This window comes from Drosophila gunungcola (assembly GCF_025200985.1).
Source record: "Drosophila gunungcola strain Sukarami chromosome 2R unlocalized genomic scaffold, Dgunungcola_SK_2 000030F, whole genome shotgun sequence".
NCBI classification, from domain to species: domain Eukaryota; kingdom Metazoa; phylum Arthropoda; class Insecta; order Diptera; family Drosophilidae; genus Drosophila; species Drosophila gunungcola.
Genome location: NW_026453176.1, coordinates 531,296 through 549,923, shown reverse-complemented (window position 1 = coordinate 549,923; position 18,628 = coordinate 531,296). Strand labels below are relative to the sequence as shown.

At 43.1% G+C, this 18,628-nt stretch overlaps 4 protein-coding genes across 4 annotated transcripts; 2 read left to right on the top strand and 2 right to left on the bottom strand.

The window, feature by feature from the left end:
• Positions 1-12: 12 nt before the first annotated feature.
• Positions 13-1,958, bottom strand: LOC128256886 (maltase A2). The gene is made up of 3 exons (XM_052987591.1): positions 403-1,958; positions 202-330; positions 13-142 (listed from the first exon to the last, which is right to left on the bottom strand). Exons 1-3 carry the CDS (start codon positions 1,911-1,913, stop codon positions 70-72), a joined length of 1,713 nt encoding a protein of 570 aa, XP_052843551.1. The 5' UTR covers positions 1,914-1,958; the 3' UTR covers positions 13-69.
• A 2,236-nt stretch (positions 1,959-4,194) lies between these two features.
• On the top strand, positions 4,195-6,743 carry LOC128256884 (maltase A1). The gene is made up of 3 exons (XM_052987588.1): positions 4,195-5,551; positions 6,232-6,427; positions 6,487-6,743. The coding sequence occupies exons 1-3, from the start codon at positions 4,222-4,224 to the stop codon at positions 6,692-6,694; spliced, it is 1,734 nt and encodes a 577-aa protein (XP_052843548.1). The 5' UTR covers positions 4,195-4,221; the 3' UTR covers positions 6,695-6,743.
• On the bottom strand, positions 6,734-12,332 carry LOC128256920 (uncharacterized). Its single transcript, XM_052987644.1, is given in 13 exon segments — positions 6,734-7,237; positions 7,295-7,469; positions 7,527-7,896; positions 7,956-8,305; positions 8,368-8,477; positions 8,760-8,850; positions 8,852-9,121; positions 9,998-10,407; positions 10,463-10,637; positions 10,703-11,072; positions 11,128-11,477; positions 11,565-11,674; positions 12,107-12,332. Coding segments are annotated over 13 exon segments (3,357 nt in total). The 5' UTR covers positions 12,267-12,332; the 3' UTR covers positions 6,734-6,821.
• Positions 12,333-14,170: 1,838 nt separating this feature from the next.
• Positions 14,171-18,108, top strand: LOC128256891 (probable cytochrome P450 4ad1). Its single transcript, XM_052987599.1, has 9 exons — positions 14,171-14,389; positions 15,119-15,229; positions 15,288-15,567; positions 16,429-16,498; positions 16,565-16,691; positions 16,755-16,916; positions 17,296-17,536; positions 17,590-17,772; positions 17,834-18,108. The coding sequence occupies exons 2-9, from the start codon at positions 15,200-15,202 to the stop codon at positions 18,043-18,045; spliced, it is 1,305 nt and encodes a 434-aa protein (XP_052843559.1). The 5' UTR covers positions 14,171-14,389; positions 15,119-15,199; the 3' UTR covers positions 18,046-18,108.
• The last annotated feature ends 520 nt before the right edge of the window (positions 18,109-18,628 follow it).

The window sequence follows — 18,628 nt, the reverse complement described above, 5'->3', positions numbered from 1 at the left end:
GTTCGATACTGATTAACAGGAAATAAACAAGGCATTTATTTGTTAAATAAGTAATCGGAGTGAGGGGCATCACGCCAGCCAGCGTAGGACGACTGCTTCGTAGGGCATGAGAACGATTCTCTGCGACAGATCAACCTTTTGCCTGGGGATGTATCACAATTAGTTATAAATCTAGTGGAGCAGGAGGCGTCCTAAGCTTACCCCGCATAATGGGTGGAATAGGCAGTGACCAGCACATACTCGTAGGTCTTGGAGGCCAGTCCATCGATGACCTCCATGTCGTTGCCCAAGTTGACCAATATTCGGTACTCCTCGCTGTACTTGTTGGTGCTGGAATTGAAATTTAGGAAATGTATTTCATGTATTTCAGGTATGGTAATGTGAACGCGATTATACACCCACCGTATAATCTGCAGGACCTGTTCCGTGACCGCCGCGTAGGAGAAGCCTCCCTCCTCCTTGAAGGCCAGAAAGGCAGCACTGCTCTTTAGAGCCTGCAGTCCCTTGAAGATGTTCAGGGAGGACCTCGAGACGCCGCGCTCCGTCTGCACATTGTACCTCTGATACTCCGGACTCAGTGGCAGCCAGGTGCTCTCGCCCTCGGAGAAGTCGGCGTTCTTTCCCGCAGTCCACTGCATTGGCGTTCGCTCGCCATCCCGATCCTCGCAAGAGTCGCCGGTGCACTCCACGTCCACATTGGACATGCCGATCTCCTCGCCGTAGTAGGTGACCGAAGCACCTGGCAGGGCGTTCACGATCACATTCAGTAGGTCCACTTTGTGGGCCCCCATGCGGTCGGCCACGCGCTTGGTGTCGTGATTGCCGACCACCCAGTTGGCTGTCTGGTGGTTCGTCCACATGGTCTGCATCCAGTAGTCGATGGATCCCACCACATCCCTGGCGGTGGAGTAGCCGCTGAGGTACATCAGCTGGAAGTTCATGGGCAGCTGGGTGCCCTGGTGGGTGCTATTGCCGAAGTAGGCACTCAGGGTTTCCACGGAGGAGTAGGCCTCGGCGAGCAGCACCCTGGAGTCGCCGCCGTTGTCCGCTCGGTACTTGTCCAAGAAGGCCCGCCACTCGTACATCAGATCCACCGTTGCCGGCTGATCCTTGGTGTAGATGTGGTCGTGGTAGTCGTAGGCATTGGGATCACTGCCCCAGCCGCTGACCGGTTCGTCTGGATAGGAGCCATTCGCGAAGCGGTACTCGTAGATGTGGGGCACCGCATCGATGCGGAACCCATCGACGCCGCGGTCCAGCCAGAACTTCAGGACGTCCAGCATGTGCTCCCTGACCATGGGATTGGTGAAATTGAGGTCCGGCTGCTTCACCTGGAACTGGTGCAGGAAGAACTGCTGGCGCTTCTCGTTCCACGTCCACATGGGTCCACCAAACACACTGACCCAGTTGGCGGGCGCCTCCCTCACACCGGTTTCCGCATTCAGTTTTCCGTCGTCCCACACGTAGAAGTCGTCGTAGCCCTCCTCGCGGTTCACCGACTTCTCGAACCATTCGTTCTCGTCGCTCGAGTGGTTGGGTACAAAGTCCAAGATGATCTTCACGCCCAGCGATTTGGCCTCCACGATCAGGGCATCGAAGTCGGCGAGGGTACCGAATATCGGGTCGATGTCGTAGAAGTTGGAGATGTCGTAGCCGAAGTCCGACATGGGCGAGGTGAAAACGGGCGACAGCCAGGTGGCCGTGATGCCAATCTCCTTGAGGTAGCCCAGCCTTGCGGTGATGCCCTTCAAGTCGCCGATGCCATCGCCATCGCTGTCCTGGAAGGAGCGGGGGTATATCTGGTAGAGCGAGGCGTTCTCCCACCAATCGATGTCCGCACCACCGGCACCACCCAAAAGGGCGGTGGCCACGAAAAGGAGAGCCACCAGGCCGAGATGTGCCCACTGCGGCATTTCGACAGCGTTTGAGTGGGCCAAACTCAATTTGCTAATAACAATTGCCGGCCATGTAGCGATTGAGGAGCCGATAAGGCCACAATTGCTCCGACCAACTGGTAATCTGTCAGTGTTTTATCGCATATTTGATAGATTAAATAGCCGCGGGCTGGTCTTTTTCCGCCTCCTCCTTTTATTGGATATTCCACTAAAGCGCGAAATGTCGTAAAATTGCAATAAAAATGTTAAATACGATACGGTGGGAAAATAAACCGATGACTGGCCTGAGATTCGCGTACTGGATCAATATCTTTCATTAATGTCTGCACTTAAACGTACTGCAAAGCGTGAGTAAGGGCAACTTCAAAAGGTCGCACAACGCATAGATTAATAAATTATATTTTTTAATTTATACAACATTTTTTTTTTATTTGTCAGCCAGAACCAAAGACTCGATAAAGCGTTATTTTAAAGTTGATTAGGTTATGATCAAAAAATATACTTTAAGAAAACTTGACTGATTTGAAATCAGAGTTCCAGACGCTCTCTCCGTTTAATTAGTTAGGGCAGCCATCTACATTTCTGTTCTTCCTGAATTATTAATATATTTTACTTGTACATTAGCGCTTAGCCAAATTAAATTCCCTCCCGCCATTTCCCTTTTTGGTAAACGCAGCTTACTAGTCAGTTCTCGCTCAGCCCTATCTGAATTGCTAAAGCGAAAATGGATTTAAATTTTAAAATGTCTAAAGCAAAAAGTGAACTCAATTTATGTGTGGTATTTTTGAATCAGCTTCAACTGGATCCGGAGGGGACATGCCTGTAATTTCATGGTATGTTTTTTTAAGTACTCTTACTCATTTCCCCGCCCAGGGCAATACACTCGAAGGGGTTTAATTCAATTACAATGTTCTCATGCCCTTTGGATATGCACAGGTGGTAACTCACTTAGTTTAGTTCTGCATCCCTCAATTCCATTTTACCATCAAGCACTTTAGTAGGACAAAGGACATGATTTCTGCCGGGTTTAGTTATTTTAAATCGATTTAACTGAAAAACTGCTTGCTCAGCTAACTATTCAGGTGTTCATACCAAATCAATCAATTTGTTTCAGGCATCAGTAATTTAAATGTAGCAGTTAAACACCTTTTAAAACGAGAAAGTAAGAAAGCTTCCACATGCCGAAGTTATTGCAGTTATTGCTAAAATGAATTAGTCTTTAAAACAACTAATTCAGAAACAATAAACACTTACTATATCCCGAAGAACTATGAAAAAAACAGAAAAAATATCATTTTATTTAATTTTTGTCCCGATTGGGAGCTATATGATATAACCGTCCGATCCGGCTTATATACTACCTGCAATATAAAGACAACATTCAGAAAAGTTTCATGCAAATAGCTGAAAAACTGAGAGACTAGTTTGCGGAGAAACGGACGGACGGACAGACGGCCATGTCGACTCTGCCAGTGATGCTGATCAAGAATATATATAATTATAAGGTCGGAATAGTCTCATTCACTGCGTTACAAACTTCTGACTGAAATAATAGCCTCTGGCAAGGGTACAAAAATAAGTTTTAATCCTAAACTTAGTCAATTTAATAATTATATTTATAACATTCTTATCTTAACTCAAAAGTATTAAAATCTAACGAGTTATCACTTAATTTCCGATTTTATTGTTACAGCCAAATTACCAGAGGTCAAAACTATTTATCGCCTGAGTAAGCTTTTATTCATTCCAAGAAGTAAACAAACAAGTGCTTCCCTAACGTTTTTCGCCGCGGCAATGAATTACTTAAGTTATCAAGTAAAACTTGACTTACGCTGATAATAGCACTAGTTTAGACAATATTGCAACAAATGATTATGTTTTGTCACGTTTAAAATGTCCCACAAATTTCACCAAGGTTATCTTAAAAACATTTCCACAGCATTTTAAGGGTGTAGTTATTAATCACAGCTTTCCAGCTTGCTGTTGGTTGTTTGTTGGCTGACTAATGTCCACTTCAACGCCCTACCATAACAAATGCCAGGCGACAAATCAGGAAGATACTTGTCACGAAAATCGGTATTTTTCCAGCAATCAAAAGCCATTTGGAAGAGGGTTAATCGCTTTACGTAAAGCTTAGCTGGGAGTACGAAAACAATGACAGTTTTGGTTCGCTGACTTGAGCACCCTGAGAACTCATGTGAGCTGTTTGCACAGCAATTCAAATGGCCACTGCCACTCCAAGTGGGCCAGATCTCGATAGGAGCCGCCTTATCGAGCGGTATAAAAGGCAGCAATCGGCTCCCCAGAGCGAACAAAACCGAACAAAATGCGCCCGCAATCAGCTGCGTGTCTATTCCTGGCCCTCGTTGGCCTCGTGGGAGCCACCGAGTGGTGGGAGAGTGGAAACTACTACCAGATCTACCCGCGCTCCTTCCGCGACTCCGACGGCGACGGCATTGGCGACCTCAACGGGGTCACCGAGAAGCTGCAGTACCTGAAGGACATCGGCTTCACGGCCACCTGGCTGTCGCCCATCTTCAAGTCGCCGATGGTGGACTTCGGCTACGACATCTCCGACTTCTACACCATCCAGCCGGAGTACGGCACCATGGAGGACTTCGAGCGCATGATCGCCAAGGCCAAGGAGGTGGGCATCCGGATCATTCTGGACTTCGTGCCCAACCACTCGAGCGACCAGAACGAGTGGTTCACCAAGTCGGTGGACGGCGACCCCGTCTACAAGGACTTCTACATCTGGCACGACGGCAAGATCAACAATGAGACCGGCGAGCGGGAGCCGCCGAGCAACTGGAACTCCGAGTTCCGCTACAGTGCCTGGGAGTGGAACGAGGTGCGCCAGCAGTACTACCTCCACCAGTTCGCCATCCAGCAGGCCGACCTCAATTACCGCAATCCGGCCGTGGTGAACGAGATGAAGAACGTGATCCGCTTCTGGCTGGGCAAGGGCGTCTCCGGGTTCCGCATCGACGCCGTGCCCTACCTGTTCGAGGTGGACCTGGACCGCTACAACCAGTACCCGGACGAGCCGCTGACCAACGACCCCGTGAGCTGCCCCGATCCGGACGACCACTGCTACACGCAGCACATCTACACGCAGGACCAGCCGGAGACCATTGACATGGTGTACCAGTGGAGAGAGCTGGTCGACGAGTTCCATAAGACGAATGGCGGCGACAAGCGGCTGCTGATGACGGAGGCGTACACTAGTTTCGAAAACATCATCAGCTATTACGGAAACGGGGTGAGGAACGGCTCCCACATCCCCTTCAACTTTGACTTCCTCACGAGCATCAACAACGCCTCGAAGGCCGGCGACTATGTGGCGCACATCAAGAAGTGGATGGACGCCATGCCCGCCGGTGTGTATGCCAACTGGGTGCTGGGCAACCACGACAACAAGCGCGTGGCCTCCCGCTTTGGCGTCCAGCGCACCGACCTCATCAACATCCTGCTGCAGACGCTGCCCGGCCACGCGGTCACCTACAACGGCGAGGAGCTGGGCATGACCGACGTTTGGATCAGCTGGGAGGACACCGTGGACCCCAACGCCTGCAACTCGGACCCGGACAATTACTACGCCCGATCGAGGGACCCGGCGCGATCGCCCTACCAGTGGGACGCCTCCTCCAAAGCAGGTAAGATCTATTCATTACTTTAAACAGAGCTTTACTTTTGAGATTTAAGCCAAGGCTTAGAGCTATTTAGCTTAGCTTAATTAGCAACTTTTACCTAAAGCTTAAAAAAAAATAATTTAAGTTTAATTAACAAGGGTAAAAACTATACATATAGATTACAGAGATTTGTTTTTCCTTTGTAAGAGTAAACAAAAATATTGGCTATTTTTAGGTAGCAACCTAAGAACGATTAGTAATCATTAAATTCGCTATTTCGACGTTCCTTATATATTCAGATAAGAAATAGGTATGCCATTATTTCATTACCATTATCTTAGTTATGTATGAAGAATAGACAAGTGTTTTTGTAGATTGTGCCCCTTCAATGCCAACATTTTTAAAAAGTTAAAAACAAGTTGAATAAGAAAGACATGACAATTGAAGAAGACCTGATCTCGATAATTTGATAACAGATTTCATGTGTTTAATTGTATTTACATTCACTTGAAATTCCTTGTGAAAGTTTTTGGTTTGTTTTCTGGTATGAAACTATATTGTTTTGCTTTGACTGCATTTAAATTAGTTATGTGCTAAGAATAGGCAAGTGTTTTAGTGTAGACTTTAAATGCCAAAATGAGAAATAACTATGAAGGTTTGAGGTTTAGAGAATCAATAATTATAATCCATTTACATTCCCTCAGGCTTCACCAGTGCCGATCACACCTGGCTGCCAGTGTCCAATGACTACAAGACCAACAACGCTCTCCAGCAGCTGCGAGCCCCTCGCTCCCACTTGCAGATCTTCAAGAAACTGGTGCGAGTCCGCAAGGAGCCATCCTTCCGCCAGGGAGAGCTCAACATTCAGGCCATCGACGACGACGTGATCATCTATTCGCGGTGAGTAAAGTAGTCTAAGAGACAACAGATCTATTGGTGAACATTTCCCATTCAAACAGTCAAAAGACCGATAGCGATCTCTACGTGATCGTTCTCAACTTGGGCAGCACTGCCAAGACCCTGGACCTGACCAAGTACTATGGACTGGGCACCCAGGCGGAGGTCATCACCACTTCCCTGAATTCGCAGTACATCGATGGCGACGTCATCAAGCCCACGGAGTTCGTGGCCAATCCCTATGTGGGCACCGTTCTTGTGGCAGTCTAAGCTAGTTTTATTCCATTAAGAGAAAATAAAGTATCTACATAAAATGTAATGTTAACGTGTAGTAAGCCAAATTTCAAAAGGTTGCCTGCCTGAAAGTGTGCTGTTATTTTTCCACGAGTTATCATATTTAAAGCCTCTGCTTCAAGCGCAAATGCAGGCCATTCTCAGACTTTAGAGTCATGGCAGCCGACAAAACCGGATCGTATTTATGGATATGCGCGTCGCGCTTTTTCTTCTCCGCCGGAGGAAGGCCCAGGGTCGTACTTATATAACCGTCCTTGGAAACAAGTTCATCCAGAGCGGGCAAGACTTCAAAGTTGCGAATGATCTTCGACACGACGGTCTTGATCTCCAGCAGAGCGAACTTCTGGCCAATACAGTTTCGTGGACCGGCACTAAAGGGCACATACTCAAAGGGTCCTGGTTTTTCCAGGTCAAAGCGATCTGGTCGGAATCGATGGGGATCCTTAAAAACACGATCATTGTAACCCAGCATGAGAAGGCCCAAGTTTAAGGTGGTGCCCTTGGGCACGATGTCGCCATCTAGAAATTCATCATTGAATACTTTCAAAGGGCCCTAATTAAACGCACACCCCTTACCAATCACATAGTCTTTCTCCGTAAAGCGACCAATGAAAGGCACACTCGGATAAAGACGTTGCGCCTCCTTTATAAACAAATCCAAATATTTCATTTGGGAGATTTCCTGGAAGGTGGCATCTCGACCCAGCCCAGAACCGCCCATCACCTCGCATTGTTCGTTAAATAACTTTTTCTATATAGAGCAAAAAATCAGTAAGATGATTTTTAGCCTGAAAACTAAATACATAACCTGCTCTTCTTGGTGTCTGGAGAGCAGGAAGACTGCAAACCCGATTCCGGATGTGGTTGTGTCGTGCCCCTCGAACATAAAAGTGGAAACTTCCTCATAAAGCTCTTGGGAAGTCAGGGGACGTCCGTCCACCGTGGACGAAAGAAGTGTATCCAAAAAGGCCATCTTTTTGCGCGAGAACTCATCACCTTGGCTGTGGCACTCAACGCCAGAGTTTCGAGCTTCAATTCGCTTTGCTATTATGTCGTTGGTAAAGTCCTGAAGGGTTTTTAAAGTCCTACTATAGGCTGGATATTCGGGAGCCAAGCGATAGAGCATTTCATTACGCTTCCAAGGATTGAAGGCTCTCATCTTCATGTTGTAGCACATACTAAGTAAGTAAGTAATTTATACATTGCATATGCAATATGAATAATACACTTTACTTACTCCTTGAAGGCCTGCACAACGGAGGAGCTTCGGTTTTCCATTGCATTTATAGACACACCCATGGCAGTGTCGCAAATAACATCCAAGGTCAGATAGTGAGTCTCCTCCTGGAAGTCAACGATATTGTCCCCATCCGCCACCTTCCTCAAGTGGTCAACGAACTTGCTGGAGTTCTCGTTCATCACCTCGTGGAAGTCCTGCAGGATGTTGAAGTGGAAGGCTGGGGTGATCATCTTGCGGTGCTTGTGCCATTTACTGCCGGTGCTGGTCAGAAGTCCAAGTCCCAGCCAGGGATGCGTGAGATCGTAGACATCGGACTTGGATATCAGTGTCTGACTGCTGAGTATAAACTTTAATAGAATTCCATTATGTCTTTATTGACATTTGGGGGATTAGCCAGACAAAAACTCACTTCCATGTACTTGGGGCTAGTGACCATAATGTTCGAATAGTAGCCTATCCAGTATCGAAAATTAGCCTGCTCATAATCATGCCACCAGCCGAAAAATCGGTTCAAAATCTCTAAGAATTGGAATGGAGACAAATGATCAATGAGCTTATTAATATTCCACACTCGGTGGGGCACAGTTACATTGTTTGATGCCAATGACTTGCATTCGTCTTAAAATCATACTAATTTCTCCAGATTAAGATTAAAGTCCCAATGTTATCATTGCAGCACTATGTTAGGCGATCAGACACCCAAGGTTCGATGGTATCTAGAGGGGACTTTGATCACCAGCTAATTAAGTCGCTGGGCCTAATGAAATTTATCTAGATTGCACAACCGCGAGTGGCATTCACCTGTGGGAGTCTTTCCCATCTGATGGGCATTGCCCACCACTGGCAGCATTCTTGGGCCCTGGAACTTGTTTAGCATGCGCTTTCGTCGCAGATGATCCGAACTCGAAATAGGCCACCAAGAGCAGCGGAAGGCCAATGAAGGCGCACAACAGTATTGTCCACATTTTCGAGCGCGACCACAGACAACCGACCGCTGTGGCGAGTAAATCGGATTTGAGTGCAAAGTGGGAGACACTCTGCTTAAATACTCCAATCAGTTGCGGCAAGTGTTGGGAAAGGTACTTGTTTTTTGTATTTAGGTAAGGTACAAGGTATTTGTGAGAATAAGTAAGTAAGGTAAAAAGTAACAAGTTGTAATGTACCTAGGTAAGGTAAACGGTACAGAAAAGGTAAAAACATTTTTTATACCATTTTTTTAAAATCAAATCATTTTATTCTTCACGAAGTGGCAGAGGAATTGTGATATTGTGTATTTGTTGTAGCAGAAACATGTAACAAGAAACATCTGTTATCTTGCTTGTGCGGTGGAATTAACTTTTCTTTAATTTGCAGTGAAATTGCTCATTTTTTATTTACATATTGGGGAAAAGAACACGAAATTCAATTTATTGGTATCAAGCGAATTTGACAAAAAAAATTGAACAAAAATATGTCAGTACCGAAATATGTACATATTATAACAAATTTTTAAGATAAAAAAATCTTTACCTAGGTAAGGTAAATTTAGCCTCATATTTGTTTACCTAGGTAATGTATATGGTATCAAAAAAGTGTACCTAGGTACATACCTAGGTACAAGTATCTAGGTACACCCCAACACTGGTCGCCGGCACACAGCTCTCAGTCTCTCGCACTTGGAATCTCTCAAAAGGCCTATGACGACATTGTCTGCCGCCAAATCGGGAAAGACAAATCTATGCGCTCAGCATGACTAGACAATAAGCTGCGAATCAATCGCTTGCTTTAAAATTCAAGCTGAGAAGTACTGCCTGAAGATTACAAGCCAAAGTTGGATTTTTAATTTCATTAATGTGAACTTATTGGGATCATTTGTGTAGTACAAAGGGTAAAACATGTTATTGAACATTTGTGTTTTTTTTTCTTCTTCCTCGCTTTACTTCCCTTGATTAACAGTTTCTTATTAATAGTTTCCCTGGGAAAATAATATTTAAGCACGTTTCAAGCACCAAACTTAACAGAGTTAGAGCTACTCCTCTTGACAAAGTTGGTCCTTAATGCCTCTCCTTCAGTCTAAGATGAAGACCATTTTCTGATTTTAGGGTCAGAACAGCGGACAGAATCGGATCGTATTTATGACGATGTGCATCCAGCTTCTTCCGCTCAGCAGGAGGTAATCCCAGGGTGGTGTTTATGGAGCCATCCTTAGAAACCAGCTCGTCCAGGGCAGGCAGAACCTCGAAGTTGCGAATGATCTTCGACACCACGGTCTTGATCTCCAGCAGAGCGAACTTTTGGCCAATACAGTTACGTGGGCCGGCACTGAAGGGCACATACTCAAAGGGTCCTGGTTTCTCCAGCTCAAAGCGTTCGGGTCGGAATTTGTGGGGATCCTTGAAAACCTTTTCGTTGTAGCCCAGCATCACGATACCCAAGTTGAGGGTGGTGCCCTTGGGCACGAGATCGCCATCTATGGAGGATTATCGTTATTGAGAGTGTTCTACGTAAGTTTTGATTGCTCTTACCAATCACATAATCCTTATCCGTGTAGCGTCCAATAAAGGGTACACTAGGATAAAGACGCTGGGCCTCCTTGATGTACAAATCCAGGTATTTCATTTGGGAAATTTCCTGGAAGGTGGCATCGCGTCCCAAATCCGAGTCACCCATTATCTCGCGTTGCTCCTCTAACAGTTTACGCTGTAGTACAAAATGGAGTAAAGTACAAATTTGTACACATTGTGCCTTTAATTATATTGTATAACCTGTTCGTCTTGATGTCTGGACAGCAAATAGACAGCAAATGACACTCCGGAAGTGGTGGTATCGTGTCCCTCAAACATGAAAGTCGACACCTCTTCGTACAGCTCATTCGCAGTCAGAGGACGACCATCGATGGTGGACGAGAGCAGGGTGTCCAAAAAGGCCATTTTCTTGCGTGTGAACTCGTCACCTTGGCTGGTCGAAACTGCTCCCGATTTGTGGGCCGCAATGCGCCTTTCGATGATATCGTTGGTAAAGTCCTGGAGGGTCTTGAGAGTCCTTCTATAGGCGGGGTAATCGGGGGCCAACCGGTACAGTATTTCATTGCGCTTCAGGGGATGGAAGGCTCTCATGTTGATATTGTAGCACATGCTGTGGAACATACAACAGTTTTAGAACGAAAAGAGCTTAAGTCAACCAAACTTACTCTTTGAATGCCTGCACAATGGAGGAGCTCCGATTTTCCATTGCATTGATGGACACACCCATCGCTGTGTCGCAAATAACATCCAAGGTCAGATAGTGGGCCTGGTCCTGGAAGTCAAAGATACTGTCCCCGGCAGCCACCTTCTTCAAGTGCATTATGAATTTGTTCGAATTCTCGTTCATCGTCTCATGGAAGTCCTGCAGGATGTTGAAGTGGAAGGCTGGGGTGATCATCTTGCGGTGCTTGTGCCATTTACTGCCGGTGCTGGTCAGAAGTCCAAGTCCCAACCAAGGATGCGTGAGTTGATAAATGTCGGATTTAGTGATCAGTTCCTGACTGCTGAGTATGAACTAAAAAGGTAGGAAATTATAGTCATTATAGTCAGGTAGGAATTATAGTCATGATATCTATGACAATTGAAAATCCCACAAACTCACCTCCAGATGCTTAGAACTAGTGACCAACACATTGGAGTATGTTCCTATCCAGAAGACAAAGTTGCCCTTCCCAAACTGATGCCACCAGGCGAACACCTGGTCGAGAATTTCTGTATAGACGTGAGAAAAACCCATTATTATTATCACGTATCACGATTCACTATCAGTATGCAACAAGTGTATTCCAAAGGTTTTCATTGTTTGTTTCGACACGCGATTTTCAGTATTCTTAATTGCAACACTCTATAAAGCATCTGTAAGGTTTAAATTACGCAACACAAGTCAAAGGTCTCTTGGTTATCTCTAATATTTCAGACCTAGGCTACGATTAGCCTTTATTTTCAAGTGGCAGTAGCCTCATTATTACTTAACAGTCCAATTTTCCGGTTGTAAAGTCGCTAGCGCAAAGTAACCCAACTGGATTAGCGTTGCCGCTGAACTAATTCGATGCGCAGTTACATCGGTCACAACGCTATTCGAAATAAGAAGTTTCGGGAGCATTCCCTTCGTTTTTGTGCCATGGAGATTTAAGCAAAACCCACCTGTGGGATTCTTGCCCATTTGATGGGCATTTCCCACGAGGGGCAGGCCTCTGGGGCCTTTGCACTTGTTAAGCACTTTTCTCCGGCGGAACGTGGTCAACTCCAAGTAGGCAGCCACCAGCAGCGGAAGGGCCAAAAAAACATAAAACACAAGCCACATTTTCGATCGCGAGTGTCAAAACAACCGGCGCGTTCGCGAAACACTCGGAATATGAGAGTTTTTTCGGGCAGACCCACGTATAAATACGAGAGTTATCAGCCACCTCCTAGACTCTCCCTCTCTTTTTCTAGCCGCTTTTCTGAACCAACAAAAGTTTCATGCTTTCAGCATGACTGGCCGATTTAAAATCAGGTTTTTGAAAGATGAGTTTTTATTCAGCTCAATCATAAAAGAGGCATATTTGCACTCAAATGTACTAATGTAAATTAGTCATATACATTTTATTACAAACAGCAAACAAAAGATAAGCTCTATTAAAACTTCTCTCCGAAGAAAGTAAACAAAATGAATCAAATATCTTAAACGTTGAATTTTGTCAACAGAGAGTTTTTAACGGTGTCTCTTTCGAAAAGGAAAGAGAGTGCGAAGAGCCCCAGAAAGAGACTAACTTACCAAAAGCATTTATTGTTAGCTTATCAGCAACAAGCTTTAACGTATTATACGCACAACGTAAAAACATACACTCTACTTAATTTTAACATTCAAATGTCGACAAGAAGAAATGATCATGTACAAAATTAATTTTGAGTTTTAGGATTCGATTTTATTACAAAACTAAGAATAACATAGGAATTTATAGTCCTCGGCTGCCGGTAGGATAGTATTCTTTATGGTACCGAATAATTTATGGTACCGAATTTTTAATGGTACCGAATTCTTTATGGTACCGGATTCTTTATGGTATCGGAACTGCAAATTGAGCATATGTTTATAATTCCTTAAAGCTCTAAGATCTATATTAGGAATCCAATCCTTACTGCATATATATAGGAAAGTTAAATAACGTTCTACTTCTAGTAAAATAAGCTAATGATAACCCAAATCAGTTAAACAAAACTAAAAAAATGTAAAATTACACTTTCACAAATTGTATGGCTCAAAAAATTCTCGGTCTCCTTTTCTGGAATCAGTCAGTTCAATTGCTCCGGAAAATTACGGTTTGATCTCCTTCGGATAAATAAAGTTTGTAAGCCAGTGTTATTGGAATACATTACTTGATTTTTAAAAAACCTTAAAATTAGATAATTTTAAAAAAATGTATAGTGCATAATACATCTCTTCCATATGATACCACCTCATAAATTAAAATTTTAAAAAGTGAGACTGCACTATCAGTATCTATAACATCAAATCTGAAATACGTTCACACAGGTAAGGTTTCTTAAGGGGTTTGCTGGCTATAAAACCAGTGATACTACAAATGTATCAAGCTGACAAACTATCGTAATTCGTAAAAATGGACTGTTTGTCGGCATCATAATTCTTATTACTTTTTACCATTGTATTGTATCCCTATTGGGGACCCAACGCCATTGATAAAAACACATATTTTTCAAGGTTTTCAAATAAAAAATAATTACATTTTATGGGCCTTAGGGCTTTTTTTCTTTATTTAGGGGGCACATTTTTTGGTGTATTAAAGATTATTCTCAAGATATTGTTTGCAAATGCAGCAAGATAATTTTATTTTTAACTCTCTTCGACACCATTGATTGATTTATGCCTTCTCACTTTACTCTTGTGTGTCAAAAGTTTTGTTTCCGATTTGATTTCAATATCAACAGTCGATTAACAATTGTTTATTAACCCCATATCTTCCCGGTAAACCAAATCAGCCTTTAGACCCACACGTCATCACTTGAGTGAGCCAATTTACTGCGAGCAGGTAGCCCAGTATTATTCAATTTATCAATTATGGAAGGCAATCAAGCATTATGTTAATTGTGGTGTTAATAACGTTGTTTGTACCAATTGCAAATACTACAAAAAAAATGCGAATAATATAGGTAGATAAGCTATCGATGGGGTTATCGGCTATGAAAATGGTCACCTAATAATAATTATACAGGCCCAACCAGTCTGGAAAGAATAGTGAAGGTGAACAGTCGGGCGGCATTATGTTTTGATAGCGATAGCCATTATTTTGGCCACCATTTTGGTGTTCAAGGGTGTGAAGATATTCAACTATATAGACCACATGGCTGGCATCATGGAGATGATACCAGGACCCACGCCATATCCCTTCGTGGGTAATCTTTTTCAGTTTGGCCTCAAGCCAGACGGTAAGTATTAGCTGCATAGCCTGCCTATATTTATGAACTCTTTAACTTTAATACGAAAGCCGCTTGTCTGGTCGAGTCCCTTAGTACCAAAGGTCTTTGCAGCGATTCATTGCGTTCAATTCCCATTGGTATCGATTGCACATTTGGATTCCATCTCGAATTGTATCTGATTTCCTCAATATATTTATTGTAATATTTGCTACAGCTTTCATCAAGTTCTGTGCGCATTTCCCAATTGCCTTCCTTCGCACAGCTGAATAAATTCGGTCTGGTTTTTCCGCCCATCCCTGTACGTGCCTAAAGTAATCATTTCAAATGCACAATGCCTTGGGGAAAAAAAGCGTTGAACTATACTTTTTTGATGATATCATTTTGCTTCTAGTGCCTTTCAATTGCTGAATAACAAAAGCAACGCGATAACAATGTGGCTGCTATTATTTTGTTATTTGTAAAACAGTTATGTTGAGAAAAAAAAATTGATGAAAAAATGCTAAATTGCTTGTCCGACATTATTTTCTAGTCCGCCACTGAAAGAGCTACAATTAATTAAAATAAATTTGCAACTTTAACTGTATAAGCCCAAATTGTTTTTCGAAGTACTTAAGTAAGCAAGCGAGCAATCAGGATATGTGAAACAGAGAGCCTGGCTGAACTAAAACTTTAGTGCTCTGCAAACGAGGAACTCGGGGCAGATAATTAAAGTGGTCGTCCTATTTTTATCTTCGGCAGAATACCCCAAAAAAGGTCTTGCAATATTGTCGGAAATACGATTTTCAGGGATTTCGTTCTCTGGTCTTCCTGCAGTACCACATGATGCTGAGTGATCCGGCGGAAATTCAGGTGAGTCCACCCCCACGTCAGCCCAAACAGCATCTAGTTTATTGTGTTTGACCTGCAGAACATTCTGTCAAGTTCATCGCTGCTGTACAAGGAGCACCTTTACTCCTTTTTGAGACCCTGGCTGGGGGACGGTCTGCTCACCAGTTCCGGTGCCCGCTGGCTAAAGCACCAGAAGCTCTACATCCCCGCCTTCGAAAGACAGGCCATCGAGGGATACCTGCGGGTGATTCATCGGACGGGCGAACAATTTGTCCAGAAGCTCGACGGTCTGTCGGCCACTCAGGAAATCTTCGATGCCCAGGAACTGGTTGCCAAGTGTACACTGGATATTGTGTGCGGTAAGTGGAGGTGGACATGTTCATCGAACCCAAAGCTACTAAGATAAATACTTACCCAAACCAGCTAGGTTTCGCCAAACATTTTTGCATGCACAGCAAACAAAATATATTAAATAATAGATTTCGAAAACATAGGATAAATGCTATGACTTTACTCTGTTACAAATTCAAAAGATTTAAAAAACTAACTAATTAATTCATTAATAAGTTAATTACTTAATTTAGCCGTAACATGAACATTTTTATAATAGCATAAACAAACAATTACCAATTTTTTTTAAATTTTCTATCTTAATGCTATGATTTTACTTATTTTACAGAAGTTAATTTTATTACAAAATATATAAAAATCAACTTGTAAATGCATTTTAAACTTTTTTCAATAACAAAAATATTTGAATTTTCAAACAATCGAAATTAAAAATTTAATGCAGTACTGATGAGTTCAAAACACATAAGAAATACTACTTCATTATGCCAGATAGGGTTGCAAGTTTAATGACAGTTATATTTCCTCTCTGTACGCACGCCAAACTTTACACATTTGTCATGTCGTTTTTGAGGCACAGTTTGGTACTTCGGGCGTTTCGCTCGTTTATTTTTTGTAATTTATTATGAACGTTTTATAAATAAGATTTATGGCATAGAAAATGGGTACAAGTGCCGCAGATTGTGCGGGCGGAAAAGTTTCGCGGTCGAGGTACTTGCCCTCGACGATACAGCACAGACTGCTGCACATTGTGGGCCAAATGATTTGAAGAATTTCCCTGTTAACCGTTGGTAATTTATTGAGATTTTTTGGGATTCGTTCGGGTTCATTTAGCCTGCTCCTACTTCACTGCTTACCCTGTTTCCCCGCAGAAAACGCGACTGGCCAGGGCAGTAGCTCGCTGAATGGAGAGCCCTCGGATTTGCACGGCGCCATCAAGGAGTAAGTTCAAGCTGAGAAATCTCGGGCTTAAGCTCTTTAATTCCCCCCTTTCCCCCCGTTTCCTAGATTGTGCGATGTGGTGCAGGAGCGCACCTTCAGCATTGTGAAGCGGTTCGATGCCTTGTTCCGACTTACCTCCTACTACTTGAAGCAGCGCCGAGCTCTGTCCCTCCTCCGCCGCGAACTAAATCGGGTGAGTTCTGGGGGGAATGAGGTGCCAGAATCGTTTAAAAATCAACAGTTTATCTCCTCGTAGATTATTGCGCAACGTCGACACAAGTTGGCCCTGGTAAATACAAGTCAGTCAGGGCAGCCAATAAACAAACCCTTCCTCGACGTCCTGCTCTCTGCCAAACTAGATGGCCGAGCCCTCAAGGAGCGGGAGATTATCGAGGAAATTTCCACCTTCATATTTACCGTAAGTCAAATAATTAATAAACTCATTGAAATGGAAAGCGAGTCTTGTTGGTTTTTTAAAATTCTTTATTTAGTTGGTACCTTGCCGTATTTCAAATTTTGTCATCTCTTGAAATTATTTTTCTGACACCAGAAGGTAAATCTCTTATTTACAGCGCTAGTTATTACGGGTGTATACTAATTCTAAATTCTGATACTTCATTTCATAAAATTAAAATTCTCATGCACCCAAAAAATCGAAAGGCCAACAAATAATATAAGGAAATTTCCAAAAATAAAATATTTATGTATTTATGTAAATATCATAAATATTTAATTCTGTTAGTCTGTATTTCTTTTAGTAAAGATTTGAATTAGCTTACAGAAATGTTCTATTATAGGGTCACGATCCTATAGCCGCCGCCTTATCCTTCACCATGTATACTCTATCCCGCCACTCGGCGATTCAGCAAAAGGCTTTTGAAGAACAGCAGCGCATCTTTGGCAATAATTTATCGGGAGAGGCGGACTTGGTTTGCCTGGACAAGATGTACTACCTGGAGGTGATCATTCGAGAAACCCTGCGATTGTATCCATCTGTGCCGCTGATTGCCCGAACCAACCGCAAACCCATCGACATTAGTAAGTAGCGCCTGGAAAGAAGTTTCCCAAAATGTAAAACAAAATACTTTCAGATGGCACCAAGGTGGCCAAGCGGACCACGGTGATCATGTGTCTCATAGCCATGGGCTACAATGAAAAGTATTTCGACGATCCGTGCACCTTCCGTCCCGAGAGATTCGAGAATGCCAGCGGAAATGTGGGCATCGAGGCTTTTAAGAGTGTGCCATTTAGTGCAGGCCCAAGGCGGTGCATTGGTAAGAAATATAAATATACAGTTAACTGCAGATTTATTTATTGACTTATCTCTGGGTACAGCTGAAAAGTTTGCCATGTACCAAATGAAGGCTCTGCTCTCACAGTTGGTGCGACGATTTGAAATCTTGCCGGCCGTAGATGGACTTTCCCCCGGAATCAACGACCATTCCCGCGAGGACTGTGTCCCACAGAGCGAATACGATCCAGTATTAAATATTCGAGTCACGCTGAAGTCGGAAAATGGCATTCAAATCAGACTGAAAAAGCGATGAGTTTATCAATTTATGGTGCAATACCAAACTTCTAAATTATATTAATAAACTGCGACCATAGGTCAGTCAATTAAATTCAAGTTTTTTATCTTTACAATATTATTTTTCAATATTTTTCATCAAACCAATATGTTCCGTGTCTTGTCCGAGCCTGTTTCATATAGTTCACATCATCTTTTCCTCGCAAATTGTCAAAGTTGTCTTGGCAAACAGTTCATGTTAATTTGCATGCTAATTAATATTCATTTCGAGCAGATGAGCAGTTCGGATTTTATTTTATTGCACAACAAAATTCAGTTCACACTACCAATAAAAATTAAGTGTGCAGATACCGAGAATCAGAAGCTGAATGATATCACTTTCACTTCAACAGCCGTACATTTATTCTTTTTTCGGAAACAAATCTTTGGACAAGAAAAAGTAAAACAAATCGAATACCGAACAATTATTTCATTTTGTAACAAATAAGCCTCTGGACAGATTTTATCATGTCTCACAGGCCGGCAAAAATTAATCCAATAATTTAAATGAATCTCACTAATAAATATTGTGATATGTAAAACAAATAAGTGGTTACATTTAT

Excerpts from the sequence above, each read along its gene's own strand:
- LOC128256886 (XM_052987591.1), bottom strand. The coding sequence starts at position 1,913 with ATGCCGCAGTGGGCACATCTCGGCCTGGTGGCTCTCCTTTTCGTGGCC. Across the intron at positions 331-402 it reads CAGGTCCTGCAGATTATACG|CACCAACAAGTACAGCGAGG; the intron begins GTGGGTGTATAA and ends TTTCAATTCCAG. Across the intron at positions 143-201 it reads TATTCCACCCATTATGCGGG|GCAAAAGGTTGATCTGTCGC; the intron begins GTAAGCTTAGGA and ends ATACATCCCCAG.
- LOC128256884 (XM_052987588.1), top strand. The coding sequence starts at position 4,222 with ATGCGCCCGCAATCAGCTGCGTGTCTATTCCTGGCCCTCGTTGGCCTC. Across the intron at positions 5,552-6,231 it reads GGACGCCTCCTCCAAAGCAG|GCTTCACCAGTGCCGATCAC; the intron begins GTAAGATCTATT and ends ACATTCCCTCAG. Across the intron at positions 6,428-6,486 it reads GACGTGATCATCTATTCGCG|TCAAAAGACCGATAGCGATC; the intron begins GTGAGTAAAGTA and ends CCATTCAAACAG.
- LOC128256891 (XM_052987599.1), top strand. The coding sequence starts at position 15,200 with ATGATGCTGAGTGATCCGGCGGAAATTCAG. Across the intron at positions 16,917-17,295 it reads TTTCCACCTTCATATTTACC|GGTCACGATCCTATAGCCGC; the intron begins GTAAGTCAAATA and ends GTTCTATTATAG. Across the intron at positions 17,773-17,833 it reads AGGCCCAAGGCGGTGCATTG|CTGAAAAGTTTGCCATGTAC; the intron begins GTAAGAAATATA and ends CTCTGGGTACAG.